Source organism: Vombatus ursinus, unplaced genomic scaffold (genome assembly GCF_900497805.2).
Source record: "Vombatus ursinus unplaced genomic scaffold, bare-nosed wombat genome assembly UNPS02014817.1, whole genome shotgun sequence".
In the NCBI taxonomy this organism is placed as follows: domain Eukaryota; kingdom Metazoa; phylum Chordata; class Mammalia; order Diprotodontia; family Vombatidae; genus Vombatus; species Vombatus ursinus.
In genome coordinates, this window is record NW_020954595.1 from 12,329,838 (window position 1) to 12,349,954 (window position 20,117).

The 20,117-nt window shown below is 53.9% G+C and overlaps 1 protein-coding gene across 3 annotated transcripts in view; it reads left to right on the forward strand.

Annotated features, from left to right (window-relative positions):
- MINDY4 (MINDY lysine 48 deubiquitinase 4) overlaps positions 1-10,918 on the forward strand; it is a 133,917-nt gene extending 122,999 nt beyond the window's left edge. For all 3 annotated transcript variants that reach the window (XM_027835857.1, XM_027835859.1, XM_027835860.1), the window contains 2 exons: positions 1,378-1,450; positions 10,551-10,918. In XM_027835857.1, coding sequence (XP_027691658.1) covers positions 1,378-1,450; positions 10,551-10,599 — 122 coding nt within the window. In that variant the 3' untranslated portion in view covers positions 10,600-10,918. The remainder of the gene's footprint in view (positions 1-1,377; positions 1,451-10,550) is intronic.
- The last annotated feature ends 9,199 nt before the right edge of the window (positions 10,919-20,117 follow it).

Sequence of the window (20,117 nt, forward strand, 5' to 3'; positions counted from 1 at the left end):
TGGGGCTGTGTTCTCTTATTATGTCACGTAGCTCCAAGCTTGACTTTTAAAACCCACTAAGCTCAGCAGTGTTAGCACCCACTCAACAGAAGACAATTTCCACCTGCCCTCAGGACCTTGTACGCTGTTGCCCCGCTCTGTGTCAAGAGGCACATTGACTTTGGACATCAGGAGATGCCTGGAGAGGCTGGTGAGTTCCCCTTTACGGGGGTCTCCAGGCAGAGGCTGGACCACCCTGGTCAGCCTTGTTAGAGGGAGGGTTCTCATTTTGGTTTGGTGTAGATGGAAGCACCATCTGGAGTCCTTCCCCACTCTTTCTGAGGAGCACTGAGCTCTCCTCCCTTAACCATTCCCCTCGTAGCCAGTGATATGCATGTGTGTGAGAATACCAGGTTGGTGATGAGATGGGGATGAGAAATGGAGGGTCACAATCACAGCCTGAGGCCAGCAGTGTGGGGTGACTCTTTGGCAACCTGTGGTCACGTGAAAGAGGGAAGCAAACTGGTCCCCCCCAGGCATTCTCAGAGACTGAGTCAGGTGCCACCCATTATCCAGCCCAGGTTCAGAAGAGGCTCACACAGCCCAGCTCCCCTCCCCCACATTTCTTCCTTGTTTATGTCAAGCAGCAGTGCCTGCCTCAGCTCATCCTGTCCTTCCTCCATCACCGGGAGTGTAGAGGGTCTCCAGTGGGCAAGGCTTGGGCTTGAGCGCAATCTGTCCCCACACAAGAAGGACTTTGCCTTTCCCAGGTTACCTGGGAGAGCACAGTCCAGGAGAGTGTTAGAGGCGATGAAGTGTGGCCGTGAGATTCAGCTCTGGCCTGGATGGCACTGGTCTAGCCTCTGTCTAGCCTTGACGTGGCCGGTCAGCACAGGGATCCTGTGTTCTCCTGGGGAAACTGCACGTGCCTTCAAGGGCTAGGCAGTGGGACTGACCCAATGGTGAGCCTCTCCGGGAGACAGGCCGGAGAGCGAGAGGCTGAGGATGCCCAGCCAGGGCAAAGAAACAGAGGCATGAGGCCGTCCTCCAAGGGAGACCAGCAGGGTAGAGTGTGGGAGGGAGTCTTGGGAGGTTTCCCTGGAAAAATGGGTTTGCTGGGGCACCCAGAGCACTCTGTGCTTGACCCTAGAGGCCGTAAAAGCCACGGGAGCTTTTTGAGCAGGGGAGTAACGTGGCAGCTTTGTGGGGTGTGCATGGGAGAGGGGAAGGGGCAGATGTGGATGGAGAGCAGCCAAGACGCTCCCTGGTGGCTCAGCTGAGAGGTCCTTGGCTGGGGGGATCACAGGAGGGCCTAGAACACGTGGATGAGCTCCTGAGGATCAGGGAGAGGCAAGGGCTGGGTGTTGTTGGAGGCCAACACAATCTCTTCCCTTCCAGATACAACCCAGCCTGTGCCCGGAGACAGAGAGAAGGACCTCGTTCCCCCCCTAGAACACTGCATCCGCACCAAGTAAGTGGGCTCCTCCCGAATGCAGGGGCTCCCCAAGGAGAGCGGCCTCAGATCCCTCGTCCCTCCCTCCCTCGTCTTATTCCCTTCTCACGACAGCTGGATGGCCTGGGGGCACCTGGGTGGCTGTCCCTGTTCTTCGGATGAGAGAGCGGAGAAGTGACCCGGCCTGCAGCTCCAGAGCCAATCAGGGCTGACCCCAGGCCTTCGCTCAGCCAGCAGATGGATGTCGGCTTAGGCTCTCTTCCTCTGCGGGTGGGACCTGTTGGTTGTTGTTGCTGCTTGTGCCCCCGGGGGGTTGTGAGGAAATACTTGATAAGATGGAAAATGCTAAGAAATGTGAGTTGTTTTTGCATATCAACCTGAAGAGATAGGAATCTGGAAAAATCCATTCCCCGAGCCTTGGAGGAGTGAGTCATCCAAGAGGAACAAGGGAGTGGGCGGTGGGGAAAGGGCCTCGCTGGTCTCAGACCTTGGCACTTCTTCGAGGTCAGCAAAGAAGCCAGGAGCCAGAGGCATCTCCTAGACCGGAGATAGGATATGACAGGGGAGCCCTGGAAGGAGAGGAGAAGGGTCCTTCAGGGTCAGCTGTCCAGCCCCGTCCTTCTATAGGCCCGACGGGCGACAGGGAGAAGCCGCAGAGTCAGGACTCGAATCCAGCTCCTCTGCCACTGCCTCCTCCCTCCCAGCCCCTCCTTCTGTGAGCATGGATGGAGCTGATGAGATCCAGGCGGGCTGTGGGGAGTGTGGCGCCCACCTGCCCACCCGTCTCCACACACCCGGCAGCTCTGGTTCCTGGCAGGCAGGACAAAGGTCAAGAATCTAAAAGCTGGGCTGGCCAGGTCCATCCATCGCCTTAGCAGCCCACCTTGCTCTCTGAGGTTCTTGTGTGCTCTGGCTCTCCTTCTGAGTCTCCACTGAGGCTTGGACTTCTCGGGCTGGGGCAACATGGGCCCCTTCAGAGATGGGAGGAGCAAGGGGACCTTTCGTGGCCTCTCCCCTTCCTTAGACCTCCCTGCAGCAGGGAGAAGGAGGCATCCTTGTAGGATGGAGCGGCGAGGATACGGCAGCCCCAAACGACAGCTCGTCACCTGGCAGTGTGTTTTCTTCTGCCAGGCAGCCAGAGGACACACCATCTGAAGGCAGAAGACATTGTAGCCCATGGCAGCAAATCAGTGAGCGAGCGGCACAGATGCCCCCAGGCCTGCATGAGGTGGTCACGCCGCCGGTGGGGGAGGGCACCCTCAGGGACACATGTGACAGAGCGAGTGCGCACAGCACAGCCAAGGAGCCCGGGGGTGGCCAACACAGCTCAGACATCTGTCCCCTGCTCTTGGCTACATTGTCTCTGCAGGAACTACAAAGCCTGTCCCTGAGAGTGACCCTGTATTATTGTGAGGTCAGCCCGAAAGCCAGCAGAAATGAGCAGGGGGCGAGCAGGAGCGAGCAGGAGCTCCCGGTGCCTCCAGAGCCTCTCACAGGCTTGACTTTACTGGTGTTGCTTCAAGATCCAGGGCTCAGGAAACTACCCAACTTGGGCTTAGGAAGTCTTTTTTTCACACTGATTAAGTCCCTGAGTATTAATTTATATCCTCAAACCCATTTGGCAGACCCTTCATAGAAAAAAATAAAAAGCCAAGAAGTTTGTCCATGCGAGGGTTGCAGGATTCTCCTTACTCCCACGGTCCTCCCTGGCTCCCATGCAGATGATCCGAAGAGAAAGAACAAAAGGCTGGATGAAGTGGGCCTCTGTCTTTAAAGGTTTATTATTCTGCCCACCAGTGACTTCCAGGCTCTGTTTTGGTCAGCACAGACCTCGCTGTTTTCACTTATCTCTCTCCCTGTAAAGAATCTGCAGTCCCTGCACGTTTCGTGGGGTCCACACCGATCTGTAGATGTAGGTGACAGGCACGTCACATAGTCACATGAGGGTATCCCAACTATACTTTTGGGTACAGTTACATATGTTCTCCTCTGAGTCTTGGGACAGCCCTGGGGTGGGGGTGGGGCTGGGGCAGGAGACAGTTAATTGGGGCCTACAAGTAAAGGCAAGGTTTGTGTGTGCAAATGGAGAGGCTGAGGGCCTCAGAAATGGGTGAAAATCATGCATTTGGGCCTAGAGTGTCTGGTGCCCTGTGAAGACACCTGAAAGAGAGGCTGAACAGAGAAGGCGTGTTGGGAGGAGAAGAAAGTAGGAAGATGTAACAATCCCATTTTACAGATGAGGAAATTGAGGCTCACGGAGGTTGAGATCCTGCAGCTTAAAAGTTTGAGAAGCCAGACTTGAACTTGGTCTTTCTGACTCTGAGTCCAACACTATCTGCTCCCACCCAGTGGAGTTCTTTGGAGGTCACCTAACCAGAAGTGATGTTGTAGGCATTTAAAAATAATTCGTTAGGCACTCAAAGGAAACCCAGATAAGTGGATGTTGACAAGTAGGAACCCTCCGAACAAACATCTGCGTGCTGGAGATCATCCACCCCCACCTTGCTGTCTGTCATTTGGGTGGAGAGCCCCGCCACCTTTTCACCCTCCTTCTCCTCGCGTCATTGACCATTTTTCTGGAGGTGCCGTCCATTGCTTTCTGCACCACCGTGGCCTTCACACGTGGATGTTGCCTCCCTTGTGGATTGTTGACACTTTGGGCCAAGACCCAGAGGCAGGTTCTGCAGGGTCACCTTCCCCAGTCTACAGACAGAGACCACCCCCACCCATGGGACCAGTCTGGTGAAGAGTTTCAAGCCGGGTCAGAAGGGGCGCCCATTGAAGTAACATGGGGAAGAGAAGGCTCAGAGATGCCGTGTGTGGCGGGGGGCACCTCAAGGCGACGGCCCGCCCTACCCTGCCTCAGCCTCAGCCCTATTCTCCCGTGTCCCCACTGCCCAGGGATGGAACCTCTGCTCCTCCTTGTAGACTTGCCTCACTCTCAGCCCACGGGACTTGCCCCCTCACCTTCCTGCACACTCGGTGTTCTTCTTCCGTGGTGCCAGGACAAGACAGCCTGCTGCCGAATATCTGTCTTCAAATACCTGTAGAGAGCTTCTGGAGAAGCTGGAGTGGGCCTGTTGGGCATCCCTTCGGAGACCAGTGTGGGTGGAGATGAGTGGGAGACAGGTCTCTCAGCTCATTCTGATGTGGCCCTTTCTCAGGCTGAGAGTGGCCCGCAGCGGAAGGACCTGCCTGCCATCGGAGGGGTCAAGGAGAAGTTAGATCCACCTGCCAGGAATGAGGGCAAGGAGATTCCTGTGGTGGAAGAAAGAGCAGCCTCTGAGCCTCCACCTGCCTCCAGAATTCTGAGTCTGGGCCTCCCCGTTTGTGGATAATACAAGGTCAAGACATCCCGCTTCTGTCAGAGAGTGAGCAGTGCCGATGTGCCAGACCTCTGCTCAGAGTAATGCAGAAGCCCCTCATGGCAATCTAGGCTCAAGTGGAGGGGGACATCACGGGGTCTGGAAGGAAGCCAGGCTGCCTCCAGCCAGAGTCAGCCTTAACCAAGGAATGCTGGGAAGACGGATCTCACCAGCCTGTTGTGTTGCCAGAAATTCTACTATTTGAGCTTCATTTCTTAGTAATAAGACACTATTCCCTCTTCAAATGCAAATGCCCCAAAGATAACCGTTAAAAAAGCATTTCCTAAACATCCCCTACGTCCTAGGCACTGTGCCAGGCACTGTGCATACAGAGGCCCCACCCTCAGGGAGCTCAGTCCATAATGAAGAGGGATGATAAAGTGTCTTTATCAGTCCTTAATGATAAATCATTAATATAAATTAGGTTATGGAATTCTTTCCGGGAGTTTGATCTGAAAGGAGGCTCTGGTGGAGGGGATGGTGAGAGCGCAGCCAAACACTGGATGAGGAGACTGGCCCAGAGCAGCTCCACGCTGGTCACAAGCCAGGCGCTCAGCAGGCCCACGAGATGGTGGGAGAAGGACAGAGAGCTGGGGTCATGACCGCTGCCAACCTCCAGCAGCCAGACAGTGCCCACAGGGCAGAGTGGCCACCTGGCCTGTGATGGGGCAGCAGGAGAGCTAAGAAAAATGTATTTATTTGCAGTCTTGAAAAAGGAAGAGGAAATAGGAGGAGACACTGGTTTTCTTGGGAGCGTTTCCAGTCACAAACACAAAGCATTCCTGCAGGGTCACACACTGTCCCATCTGTCCTCAGGCAGATTAAAGGAACATCCTCATTGCTCTCTTTTCATGTATAAAGGAACATTCATTCAACGTGTTGAAAGAAATGCAGCCATTTGGAAGGGGAGCCGAAACAGGCATCTGGACACGGAGGCCAGAGGCCACTCTCAGTTCAGACAGGGTAGGCCATGGCAGTCCCTGTATGGGACAAGCACTCCCCTCCACAGCTGCACCTCCCTGGCCAACACTCCCGTGATCCTCTAGGTGTGCGAGAGCAGCTTCAAAATGCAGAGCAGGTTGGCGAGTGGTTGGGGGAGAAGGGCCTTGGTTCTGCTCTTTCTACGGGGCTCACAACCCAAGTGAGAGCCACCAGGCCCCAGGATGGCCAGTAGCCAATCAGTAAACCATGGAGTGCCTGCTGTGGGCCAGGAACTTTGCTAAACCCTGCAGTTACAAAGAAAGACAAAAGCCAGCCCTTGGCCTCAGGGAGCTCACAGTTTAATGGGGGAGAAAACGGGCAAATAAGCTGTGCACAGAGAAACCACAGACAGGGACCAGAAAAGGCTTCCTGGACAAGGTGGGATTTCATCTGGGAGCTGAAAGCCGCGAACATGGGGAGCAACCATTGCCCCACCTCCCCGCTGCCTCCAGCCAGATCACTGCCAAGAGAGCAGGGGGGGAATCTGACAGGGGATTGGTAGTCATTAGGATTTGCCGTGTCCCAGGGGCCTCCATACCTGGTGTACATCCCTGGCTGATACTGCCAACCCTGACCGCTGGAGACCCCTTGGGAGACGTTTCCAGGTACCTGCCTTTGAGTTCAGCAAACACACATTAGGTGCTTGCGGCTGCAGGTGCTGTTTTCTGGGTGCAGAAGAGTCTTGGAGGAATCTGCCCTCCCCTTCTCCTTACCCTCACCCATTGCATTACCTGAGTCACAGAGCACGGCCCACTTTCCCAGGTGGGAAGGTACAGGCCATCATGGGTGCATGGATCAGAGCCGTCCTCTGCCTACGGCAAGGAGAACTTGCCTTGGGATCACCTCAGAATCATTCAACGGGGTATCCTGGGGTCCTGGGACCTCACTCGGAAGGAACCCTACCTGTCATCTGGCCCAACCCGTATGTGAATGTGAGGAGCAGGGAAAGGGACCCAGGCAGTGCAAGCCCCTGGAGGGCAGGACCATGGATGAGGGAGGTAGAATGGGCCTGCCTGCCCGCCGGGGAGGGGTGTGCTCAGTGTGCCTGAGAGAGGGGCTGGGGCGCCACCTCCCCCTCGCTGTGCCATCCCGTCAACAAAGCATTGATTCAGTGCCTGCTCTGTGCCTGGCACTAGGCTAAGAGATGTCGATAAGGCAGAAATTCAGACCCTGCCCTCGAGGAGCTTACAGTGGAAAGGGGAAGACACATAAAATAGGATGCGGCAGAGGAGGGAGAGCATTCCAGGCAGGAGAGACTGCCAGGGCAAAGGTGTGGAGGTGGGAGGTTGGGCATTGGGTTTGAAAAACTGCAGATGGGCCCGGGGCGTGTGTGAAGACCACTGACTTTACAGATCAAGAAAGTGAGGCACAGAAAGGTGACTTAGCCAGGGTCCCACAGTATCGAAAGTGGGATTTGAACTCAGGTCTTCCAAGGTCCAGCCACTATACCATCACCTTATTCAGTCCTCTTCTCTGCTGCATCAGGAGACAGGCCCAAGGTGATGCTCAGAGCTGGGGGAGCTCTGAGCGTAGGTTAGTGGAGAGCATGCCCTTCAGGGCTCACTTCCAGATGCCCTTCCTCTAGGAAGCCTTCCCTGATTCCCCCCCACCCCCATTTTCAGGCTGAAGGACAGGCCCGAAGCTCCTGGCCCAAGGGCCCCAGCTACTGTCAGTCAGCAAGCACTTTTAAAGTGCCAGGCACTGAGCTAAGCTGGTGGCATGCAAAGAAAGGCCAAAAACCACACGTGCCCTGGAGAAGCTTGCGGCCCAGTAGGGGAGAGGACGCACCGGCAGCTGTGTACAGACAGGCTAGAGACGGAGCAAACTGGAAGGCCCCGGAAGGAAGGGGGCTGAGGCCGCCAGGCCTGCTGCCTCCGGAAGCGGTCAGCACCCCCTCGACTTTTCTCAGGGTCCCTATGTGCTCTTAGGGAGCACAGAGTCAGAAAATAATGCTTTCTTTTTCATCCCCATCAGATAAAATACCATTGTAATCCAAAGCAGATCCTGCCTCAAAGGGCCCGCATCACAAAGGACACGCCTTTTGTTCTGCCCCTTGAAGAGCTCAAAGGAAAAGCTGGCCATTGGACCTGGATGACTGGAGGAAGCGGCCCTCCCCTGACTGCCCCCCTCCCTTCCTGCCCTCCCTGGCTGGGGCATGGGCATCCCCACCCCCATCCAGCCCCTGGGACATTTCCTCCCACCACGTTCCTTAGCCAGAGGCCCAATCTGGCCTTGGACCCAGGGCCCAAATGTGCTTCTCATTATCCCGCGGCCCTAGTGATGCTGACAAGCCTGGAGCTGCTTACCAGAAATGATTATTCCCATTTGAGTGAGGAAGCTCAAATACCTCACCCAGTTTCCCATAGTAAGCCAATGGCAGAATCAGGACTAGAACCCAGGACTCTGGAGTCCCAGAGGGGACAGGATAGGCCTGGTATTCACACCAGAAGGGACTGTTCCTGCGTCCCGATGTGAGCCGGTGCTGGGTCTCCATCCTGAATTCAGCTTCTGGTCTCAGGACCCAGATGCTCCTGGTGCATCTGAGCAAAGACTCCTGAGATGGTGGTGGTATGCAGTCACAGCTGAATGAGAAAAAGCAAAAACCAAGCATTCGTCTGACGTCCAGAGAGGAAAGCTCTCCGGGCTTGGTCCAGGGCCGTTGGGGGACAGATAGGAATCAGATGTGACTTCAGTCCGTGGCAGGCCTCTCGAGAAGCTAGCACAGGGAGGTCAAGGGTCACCACCTCCTCTGCCCTGGCGGTCTGGACCGTACACTGACCCTCGGCCGCATCTCCCCACCAACAAGGCTTGGCAATGCAGCTAGAACCATGGCGTCCACCCAGGGGACTGGGGACGAGGCGGGGCCCTGCTCCTGTCTAAGCCTGCTTATGCCCAAATTCTTCCTGCTCCATGATTTGTACCCAGTAGGACGTAAGCTCCCCGAGGGCCCCCCACAGTGCTTGGCGTTTAGGAGGCCCACCCCCAGCACCCACAGGAGAACAAAGCTTTGACGGGGGTGGGCACTTGGGGGGCACTTTGGGAAATCTGACCAGCTTCCCAGCTACAATCCATCCTGAGTTCTTGTTTGCTCAGTTCTAGGCCCAGCTCATTCTCCATCTGGAATGAGGTCCTGCTGTCCAGGGGTGACCTGCGTGGCTGCCCGTCCTGCGTGGGCAGTGGGCCTGGTCCATCCATTGTGGTTTGGGGGTTTTTTACCTTAGGTGTGGCTACACTGATCTTTTTCCATGTTCCTGGGGATGTCATGGAAGGAAGGCCATGTAGTGTGGCCCACAGCGTGAGATGTTAGTGCAGTGTGCTGGGTAAAGAGCATCCTTGGGGAGGGCAGAGATGGAGTCCTGCCCTGTCTGGGACACACACCTCGTGAGCAGCTGCGCTCGTGGTTTTCTCAGAGCATCGTCAGGGGCCAGTTGTTGTGTGCAGTTCTCTCTGCCCGTGTGTGTCGTTGACTCTTGTGGGATTGTGCTGGCCGTGTCCAAGGAGGGTCTCGATCGGCTCTGTTAGGAATTGCTCACGTTGGCGGCACTTTAAGGTTCGTTTTACAGATGAGGAAGCAGAGGTGCTAAGAGATGCTTCCTTCTGCGCCCTCGTCTCTCGCCTCAGACTTCTCTGTGCCCAGTCTATAGCTAGGTGTGTCTGTGTGAAGGGGAGTCTGCTTCAGAGACTCACTGGGGAAATCCTGCAGGCCCCTCCACGTGTCTTCATGCCGGGCGCCCTCCGGGTGCAGTGCACTAGTAGACTGTTGTCTCTCCCTGGCACGCCTGGAGGCCACCTAAAGCCCTTGGCTCTGAGCTGCCTTTTCTGGTGTCATTTTCCCGTGGGCCTTTGTGTCTGTTTGGAAGTCGGGTCCTTCCTGGATCTTCTCCCATTTCTCCTCCACAGAGGGTTCTGTTGGCGTACAGGTATGGGGAGCGGCATGAGGCAGGGTGACCGAGGAGCCAGCTAGTGACCACGAGAAAGGACGTACGGAGCCTCTTGGGGAAAGGGGAGAGAGCTGATGACCCCCCAGCCTCGGCCTTCCTCACTGCCCATCGCTATCGTCAGCCGACTGACCCTCTCGCTCTTCCTCCATCTGCCACCTCTCTGCCTTTGCACCAGCTGTGCCTCGTGCCTGGACTGACTGACCGACTGACTGACTGGCTGGCTGGCTCTCTTTGTGCTGAGCCAGCAGCGTTGTCTCTGCCCTCAGGGAGCTTATCTTCTAATGAGCACAGACAACACACAGAGGGCCCCTAGGAAGTGGAGGGGAGATCAGTGGGCACACGTTTGGTGGCCCCGTGTTACACCTCTTCTACGCCAGAGTCCCTTTTACGGCTCGGCCTGAGGCACTTCCCCCCCACCCCCCCACTCCCCACTGCGTTACTTATGCTCAGTTACCTGTGCGCAGGTGGTCATGGGATCGTCTCTGCCAGAGACTGGATGTTCTCCGAGGGCAGAGACAGACGCCTTTTTGTCCTTGTGTTCCCCAAGCTCGGCCTGGCCCTCGGCACAGTCGGCACCTGAAAGCCACTTGTGGATTGATGGGTCCTGACCCATCCTGCCTCAGTCTGCCTCGTTCCCCTGGATCACTTCCCACCCTGTCCCTCTTCCTCACTTCTTCATCCTGCCTGGTCCTGCCATGTGTTCCTCCCTACCCCATCCAACCCTTGGCGCGTGGGGCCGGGGCTCCCCTGGAGCAGAACCATAGGTATTGGTGGACCAGGTGAGCTCTCACTGTCTTGCTTAATGGGTTTCCTCCCCTCTGTGTCCCCCAGGTGGAAGGACGCGTTCGTGGACTGGAACGGTACAGAACCCATCCTGTGAGCCCAGGCTCTGGCAGCCCTGGCCCTCTACTTGCTGGATGATTCTATTTCCCCACCCCTGCCAAGCCACTGAGCTCCTGCCGAGGGGCATTTACAGATATTCCCTCACGTTTTCTTTTGTGTCCACCTCGTCCAAGGGATCCAGTCCATCCCTCCTCAAGCTGCCTGCCTCCTGCCATTGTCTCCAAAGGTCTGGGGAAGGAGGGGCCCCCAGGCGCTGACTCGCCACCTTGCTCCCTCATCCCCAGGAAAGACACGAACGGCCTGCCCAGAACATCCCATGTTGCTCCTTTTCTGTCCCGGTAAAGCAGGGGCTCAGAGTGCTTGTTGTGGGTCTGGTCTTGTTCGTGCCATCCCAGGAGGGCCCCAGGAGGTCGGGGTGCATTGGGACCTTCCCGTGAGAGCTCCTTATCTGCAGGGCCAGGGCCTAGGGATGGTAGCTGAGGGATGCCACGTCCGTGGCCTGTGATGTGGAATACGACTGGGCATCTGGCGTCAGCCCCCTGCCCCCCGGCATGCCTGTCTGGGCAGAGACGGGGCCAGGCCAGTGCCCCTTGGCCTTTGTTCACCCTTCCTGCCTGCCTTCCCTTTCTGGTATCTAAGGGAGCCCACCCAGGGTGCCAGCCCCAGCCCTGCCCTGCCTTCATCAAGTGTACAGCCTGGCTGGTGAATGGGACCCAGCCCAGGAGCCAGGATAGAAAGTGCCACAGGCTGTGTAACCAAGAGAACTGCTGCCCAAGGTGAAGGAGGGGGTACTCGAAGCAGCACCCACAGCAAGGGGCCAAGCCTGTCTGCAGCTGGCCTTTGTTAAGAATTCTGCTCCATAAACTTCTTTAGGCTCACGTATCTCCCAGTTTCCCCACAAAAAATTCTTTTTAAAACACCGCCTCTTGTCCCAGCTGCACTTCTGTCCATACCTAGACTGGAAGGAAGGGAATGCTGACCGTACAGACCTCTCTGTTGGATCTTCTGTGGCTCAAACTTAGAGCCTTCCCGATCTGGCTCCTATCCACCATCCCAGCCATCTCCCATTCCCCCTTCCCCACATTCCACCAGCTGTTCCTCAGACCCATGTGCATGCCCCACTCTGCCTTCCTCACTTGCTCATGGGAAGCCTCTCCAGCCCTCTCCTTCATGGAATGACTGGGTCTTTAGGTTTCCCTAGTAGAATGTAAGCTCCTCTAGGGCAAGGCAGGGCCTGAGCAGCAGGGACCCTTAGGCTGTCTCAGGAGGCCTGAAGGGGTTGGGGAAAGAGCCAGTCCAGGGCTCATGGGGGAAGGGAGGACCAGAGAGGGGGCAGAGGAGAGCCAGCAGCTTGGTGAGGGCTCCGGGGGCAGGCATAGGGGGTGTGGGAAAGAAGAACTTTTTGGCCATTTGGGGCCTGGGCCTTTGGTACTTAGAGCCCCAGAGTGGGGCGGCTTTCCCCCAGGCAGCCGCAGTCTCACCACCAGCCACAACTGTTTCCCAAGTATCGGGGCCAGGCTGGGCTCCTCTGTGGAAACATGCACCTTTCATAAGCCTGGGCTTTGCTTGGAGCATCTGCATCGGGTGTTTTCAGTAAAGCTGCTCAGGAGAACAAACTTGGGTCCCTCTAACCCAGCAGGCAGCAGCATCGGTAAACACGCCCGCGCTCGGCCCCTCAATGAATCCCAGATGCTTGCCCAACAATGTGGGGAGGGGGGCTCGGGCTAGGACCCTCCAGCTCTCAAGCTCAGAGATTCCGTGACTGGAGGATGCTCTTCCTGGTGTCTCCCCGGCGCTTTTCTTCCCAGCCCTCCTCAGCCCCCAGCCCCTGCTGCTCCTGTCCTTGACTTCCAGGGCCAGTCCCTGAGAAGCTCTCAGAGACGGTGGCCAAAGCCATCCTGAGTTTTGACCATCACACATTCCTCCAACCAAACCCTTGTGGAGCATCAGGGTCCTCTCCAAGCTGGCTACCCGAGCTGGGCCCGGATCTGCACGTGGAGCCTGGCCACCGTCAGGAGGCCCTCTGCAGCTACTGCTGAGCTAATCTGCTGCCAAGTCTCTGCGCTAATGGGGAGTGGCTGTTTGTCTCATCATTAGTGGGTGCTTCCATCAGAGCAAAGAGCTTGGTTTGCTGCGGAGCTCTGCTCCTGTGTGGGCTGTGGGCCAGACAGAACCGGGGAGTTCTTATCCCTCCAGGCTGCCCTCGGGGGGCATCACTGCTCACACCCCAGTGACTTAGAACCAAGGCCCAGGGCCTTGAATGGCAGCATCCCAGGGCTGAGGGGCTGCCTCAGACTTTCCAGGGGATTCATAGAACAGTCCCTCCGTGGCCCCTGGCAGCCACCCTGCAGGGAGGTGCCTGTTCACAGCAGGCTACCAGTGAAAAGACTTCCTATAGATGGCTGAACTATTTATTTGTTTATTTTGCTTGGCCACAGGGCCAGGGCTCTAACTGAGCTCTGGGAGGAGGAAATCGTTTTCCCTGTAGCAGCCTGGGGAGGAAGATGGAGCCTTTGTGGGGAGCCTTACTTAACCTCCTGCCCAGAGATCTGGCAGGCCTTTTGGCCCTGCCGGGAAAAACAGAATGTTCGTGGTGTTGGTCAAGACACGCTTGGGAGCCCTGGCCCAGACAGGGCTCTGGCGCAGTTCTCTAAGGGAGCTTGGCCCCCACTTTCCAGGAGCAGGAATGCAGTGGGGGCACAAGCAGATGACCCTTGCCCATTTCCTTTCCCCTTCCCTGGGTCCCAGGAGCTTCTAAAAGGCTTTGAAAGGGACACAAGAAGGAATGTACAGGCTGGAAACAAAAGCAGAAGAAATCTTGGACAGGTCATTTGGAGGTGCTTGGGCCATCCTTAAACTGGGGGGGAGTGATGCATGTGACCTCCTCCGAACCCCTCCAGGTGCCCTGCCAGACCTGCCCCAGGACTGAACAGATGGGACCTGATAGGAGAGGGGACACCCCTTCCTCCCCTTTCTTTTATGCAGAGCTACCTCCAGTCAATTCAGTGACCCCAGAGGGGCAGGAGACCTGATTAAGCCACAGACTGTGTGGTTAGTACCATCCATCAGCCAAACACTCAACAAGCATTGTGGAGAGTCCTGTGTGCCGGTATGTGCACTTGAGCTGCAAAGACAAACGTGAAATTGTCCCCGTGTACCCCCAAGGGGCTTCCATTCGATCATAGCAGCAACCTGGCCAGTATCTACCCCCTTAATGTGAATGTAGTGCCCTGGGGCCTTCATTTACCACCTGTGAGAAGGGCAGTCCCTTCACAGGCCAGGGCAGGTGCCTGCATTGTCAAGGGCCAGATAGGGCTGGCTCGGACAATCTCTCCTCTCAGTGGTTGCTTCTGTCTTTGAGGCCTCCAACCACCTCCTTCTCCAAGGAAGGAGCAGTGGGGAGAACACAGCCCCGGGTGCTGACTCCTGAGAGCTGCCCTGCTCTGCGGCAGAAGTCTCTGACCCACAGGCCTCGGGCTGGTGGGCCACCTGAGGACAGGTCAGACCGGCAGGCCCCCCCGATGGGTAACCTGGGAGCAGGAGAGACTTGGGGCCCCACTTAGGGCTGTTGACAGCAACTGCTTCCTGGCCAGCCCAAGGCCAGAAGCCCTGTCTCCCCCTGATTGTGGTAATGTCAGGCAGAGCTCTCCAAAGCCATGAAGAATCCATAAGTATTACAGGAGGCAATAAAGTGGTCCAGTCCATTTGCAGGCATGTGGGTGTGTGGGTGTGTGTGTGTGTGTCCTGTTTATGACACAAGCAGTATCTTAATGACCGCCTGGCTGCCAGGTCAGTAATTACCAGACCCAAATGCCAGGTACTGAAGATAATGTCCATTACCCAACGTGACCTTGAGAGTGGAAGTCACTGAGGGAGAGGGGGCAGGAAACCTTTCTCCTCTTCTCCAAGTTTTTCTTTTGGTAAGGGTCAGGCAGCTTACTCAGGGCCTACAAGAGGGGCATGGGAGACCCCTTCCGGCAGGCTTATTCTTTGGGAAATGAGCTGTGTCTGTGATGGTGCCATCTTTCCCTCTGAGCTTGCCTCCCTCCCTGCTGGCATCCTGCCCCTTGAGACCCAGCTCTTGCTCCTGAGGCCCCATATGGCACCCCTTTTCTCTCATGACCCATTAGAGTAGAAGAGATCATGCAAGTCAGCCAGTGCAATGTACCCATTGTACTGAGGAAGAAACTGAGAGGCGGGTGGGGAGGGGGGCGGAACCAAGATGGCGGAGGGAAAGCAGTGACTTGCTTGAGCTCTCCCCCAAACCCCTCCAAATACCTATAAAAATGGCTCTAAAATTCTAAAGCAGCAGAACCCACAAAAAGAAAGAATGAAACAAGTTTCCAGCCCAAGACAACTTGGATGGTTGATTGGAAAGGTATATTGTGCTGGCGGGGAGAGGAGCGCAGTTTGGCATGGGCACGCAGGCCTCAGCGACCCTGGAGCAGGCCTCAGAGGACTGAATCATGGGCAGCTGTGGCGGTTTCCAGACTTCTCAACCCACGAATGCCGAAGACAACTTAGAAGGTCAGTGGGAAGAGTCTGTGACTGCGATGAGAGAAGGAGCTAGGTCTCAGCCGCAAGTCCCAAGCACGACCTCTGGGGCAGCAGCTGCCTCCTGAGCTCCCGGCCCACAGACTGAGGGGGAATTGAGTGGCTGATCAGAGAGGGATTGCAGGGATCTCTTTGCCAGTGCTGAGGCAGGAATCTCTTGTTTGCCCGTGCTTGGATCTGGGTCACAGTTCTGAGGGGCAGTCCTGGGGCGAGGAGGAGTGCTGGTGTGGTGAAGCTTGTTGTGGTGGTGGAGAAGAAACACCTTGCCCTTTATTATATCACCTTGGAAGACCTGAAAATTTACAGGTCCCTAGAAGTATCTCTGAAAACAGCTGTCCAAACCCCCGAAGCTTGGGACAGTACATTCTCCACACTAGAAGCAGGCTGTTACCTTAACAAAGAGTTTAAAACTCAAGTAATTGGCCGGGATCATGAGTAAGCAGCGCAAAAAGAGTCAGACTATATTATCTTACTTTGGTGACAAAGATCAAAACATACAACCTGCAGAAGACAACAAAAGTCAAAGGTCCTACATCTAAAGCCTCCAAGAAAAATAAGAATCAGTCCCAGGCCTTGGAAGAGCTCAAAAGGGATTTTGAGAAGCAAGTAAAAGAAGTAGAGGAAAAACTGAAAGTGATAAAAGAAAATCATGAAAAACAAGTCAACAGCTTGCTAAAGGAGACCCAAAAAAAATACTGAAGAAAATAACACCTTAAAAAATAGCCTAACCCAAATGGCAAAAGAGGTCCAAAAAGCCAATGAAGAAAAGAATGCCCTAAAGAGCAAAATTGGCCAAATGGAAAAGGAAGTCCAAAAGATTACTGAAGAAAATACTTCCTTAAAAATTAGAATAGAGCAATTGGAAGCTAGTGACTTTATGAGAATCAAGACACTGTAAAAGAAATCCAAAAGAATGAAAAATTAGAAAACAATGTGAAATATCTCATTGGAAAAAAAACTGGCCTGGAAAATAGATCCAGGAGAGAGAGTTTAAAAATTATTGGACTATCTGAAAGCCATGATCAGAAAAAGAGCCTAGACATCGTCTTTCAAGAAATGATCAAGGAAAACTGCCCTGATAGTTTAGAACCAGAGGGCAAAATATAAATTGAAAGAATCCACCAATCTCCTCCTGAAAGAGATCCCCAAAGGAAAACTCCTAGGAATATTGTAGCCAAATTCCAGAGTTCCCAGGTCAAGGAGAAAATATTACAAGCAGCCAGAAAAAAACAATTCAAGTACTGTGGAAACACAATCAGGATAACACAAGATTTAGCAGCTTCTACATTAAGGGACCGCAGGGCATGGAAATGATATTCCAGAGGGCAAAGGAGATAGGATTACAACCAAGAATCACCTACCCAGCAAAACTGAGTATAATCCTTCAGGGGAAAAAATGGTCATTCAGTGAAATAGGGCACTTTCAAGCATTCTTGATGAAAAGACTGGAGCTGAATAGAAAATTTGACTTTCAAATACAAGACTGAAGTGGAACATGAAGAGGTAAACAGGAAAGAGAAATCATAAGAGACTTGTTAAGGTTGAGCTGTTTACATTCCTGCATGGAAAGATGATATTTGTAACTCATGAGACCTTTGTCAGTATTAGGTAGTTGGAGGGAAAAAATTATATGTATGTATATAGATAGATAGATAGAGGACAAAGGGTGAGTTGAAGATGAAGGGGTCATATCTGGAGAACAAAATCAAGGGGTGAGAGGATTATACTAGGAGAAGGAGAAAGGGAGAGGTAGAATGGGGTAAATTATCTCACAAAAAAAAAAAACCCAGAAAAGAAAAGGCTCTTACAGTGGAGGGGAAATGGGGGAAGGTGAGAGGGAATGAGTGAATCTTATTCTCATAGGATTTGACTTAAAGAGGGAATAACATACACACTCAATTGCGTATGGAAATCTGTCTTACCCTACAGGAAAATAGGGGGGAATGGGGACGGGAGAGTAGGGGGATGATAGAGAGGAGGGCGGATTGGCAGAGGGGGTAATCAGAAGCAAATACTTCTGAGGAGGGACAGAGTCAAAAGAAAGAATAGAATAAATGGGAGGCGGCAGGATAGGATTAAGGGAAATAGAGTTAATTTTTCACAGCATGTCTACTATGAAAGTGTTTTGCGTAACTGCACATGTATAACCTATATTGAGTTGCTTGCCTTTTCAATGAGGGTGGGTGGGGAGGGAGGAAGGGAGAAAATTTGGAACCCAAAGTTTTAAAAACACATGTTTAAAAAAATGTTTTCACATGCAACTGGGAAATAAGAAATACGGGAAATGGGGTACAGAAATCCATCCTGCCCTACAGGAAAATTGAAGGGGAAGGGGATGAGAGAAGGGGGGGAGAGAGAGCAGGGAAAGCAAACTAGGGGAAGGGGTATTCAGAATGCATGCCATCTTAGGGTGGGGGGAGGGGCGAGATGGGGTGAAAATTTGGAATTCAAAATCTTGTGGAAGTAAATGTTGAAAACTAAAAATAAATAAATTTATTAATAAAAAAGAAAAGAAGCTGAGAGGCTCAGGGGAAAAGACTTACCCAGGGCCACACAGTCATTGCTGTCCATGGCTTTTAGCCTTTTTTTTTTTTGTGAGGCAATCGGGGTTAAGTGACTTGCCCAGGGTCACACAGCTGGTATGTATCATGTGTATGAGGCTGGATTTGAACTTGGGTCCTCGTGACTTCAAGGCAGGAGCTTTATCCACTGCACCCCCTAGCTGCCCCTCTCCATGGCTTTTAGAAATGGAATCACCCCCACTGTTCATGTGTGACAGAGACAGAAAGAGATAGAGAAGAAAGGAAGAAAAAGGAGAAAGGGGGAAGGAGGGAGGGAGAGAGCCAGATCAACACACAGACAGAGGGAGTAGAGCTGCACACAGAGAGACCAAGCTTGGGGTCTCCCTGCCTTCCCCCTGCCCAGTTGTACCCTCTGCCCACGAGGAGAGCTGCCCTTGGTGGTGTTTACATGGTAAGAAACGTCAGGCAGAGAGGAAGCACTCCAGTAGTGCCCAGTCACTGACCCGTACAAACAGACCACTGTCAAGTGTACCAAGCAGGTTATCCACATCACCTCCCCTTTGAGCCTCACAAACCCAATCTTGGGAGGTATAGAGAGCCTGCTGTACAGATCAGGAGACAAGCCTTTGGCCACACAGCTGGTAGAGGTCCCCACTGACCCACCCGGCCTCTCTTTGTGCACGTCCCCAGCGCGTTCTTTCCCAGATGGGTCAGGCTTACCTCCCTCCCTCCCACAGACAGCTCTCCTCTCTCCAGGCTTCCTGAGTACTCCCCTCTTCACCCACTGGAGGTTTGCTGCCTGCTCTACCTTCCCAGGTAGCCAAAGAAGTCACCGGATCTTGGAAGGGCTGAGACGCTGCTCCCACAGGGATTTCATAGATTAAAAGACTCCAAAAATCCAGACTGGACCAGATTTTCAAAATCCTCTGAGTGTGACCTTAGGGAAACTGAAGCCCCTAGAGCTGGAATGAGACCCCAGGTCTCATGGTGATCATCCCCTGGCATCAGAGTCAACTCGCAGGTGACAGCTCTCAACCCAGGTGATGTCACACCTGGATGACACCTAGTCCAAGCCCCGGGAGGTGGTCTGTGCCAAGTGGGTGCCCTCTGGAGACAATGAGCCTTGTGCTTGTAGCTAACTTTCCTAGCTTCAGGGTCCAAGCCTAGCCCTACCCCCACCGGCAAACACAGGGTTCACCATCTGAATCAGCCCCTGGCCCCATCCCTGTGGACCCGTCCTCGTGGCCCCAAGCTCTACCTTAAAGGGGCCTACCTAATGCTGGGGCCCCAACAGTCTATCAACATTTATTAGGCGCCCTCTATGTGCAAGGCACACCTCTTCTCCTGAGAGGCTTCAAGTATATGCAAAACACACGCCAAGCAGAGACTAGGCAACCTTGTGGGAGAAGGCACTGACTGACAGACCAGTGGGGGAATTGAAAGAAAGCAGGCATAGGGGACAGTTGGTGTACAGCCTTGGTCAGTGTGATAGCCAGAGGGCATGGTTGACTGGGTGGCAGCATGGGTGAAAGGGAGAAGCATTCCATAAGGCTGGACAGGTCAGATAAGGTCAAATGGGGGTGAGCTGGAGTGCTAAGCAAAGGGGCTTATGCTGAATCCCAGTGGTAATGGAAAGCAGGGTCAGCTCTGCATTTTAGGAAACTGTTGGGCGGCTTCCTGGAGGAAGAATTAAAGTGGGGAGAAATCTTAGACAAAGAGACCAATTAAAAGGCCATTGTAATAGTTTAGGTGAGAGGGGAGGGATGTTTCATGGACCCACAAGCCCAGGGGAGGCTCCCCACCCCCACCCCTGTTCCCTTACAGCCACTCTGCCCACCACAGCATGAACCTCTATCAGCTTCCCCCCCCTCCCCCGCCCCGCACAACACACACACACACACACACACACACACACACACACAGAGATTACACCTATTCATACACACCTACTTACACACGATACCTATTCACACACAAATTCACACATGCCTACTCATATACACCTACACATATACTCATACATACAACACTTAGTCACAAACACACAACATGCCTGTTCTCACATACCTACACACTCACTCATACACAAGCCACACACCCACTGGCACACACAACACACCTACTCACAAATTGACATAACACACAAACACTCATACACAACACACAGTCACCCTACACACATGTACACCCATATACTAATACATACACCTATACACTCACATACACAGAAACAACACACCTAAATACACACACACTCACACACACACACATACCACCCCTCCCAGGACAGAGTGAAATGGAAAAGAGAGGATTGTGCACAGGAAAGGAAGAGGGCCTTCGGAGAGGGTCACCCCAGATATCTGGGGGTGCTGTTAGGACACTAAGGCTTCTTTGCCTGCCCAGAGAGCTCTCCGCCACGTCCCTTGTAACTCCACCTGCTCCCCGTGTCTGCCTCTGTGGGAATGAACAAGGACCCGGC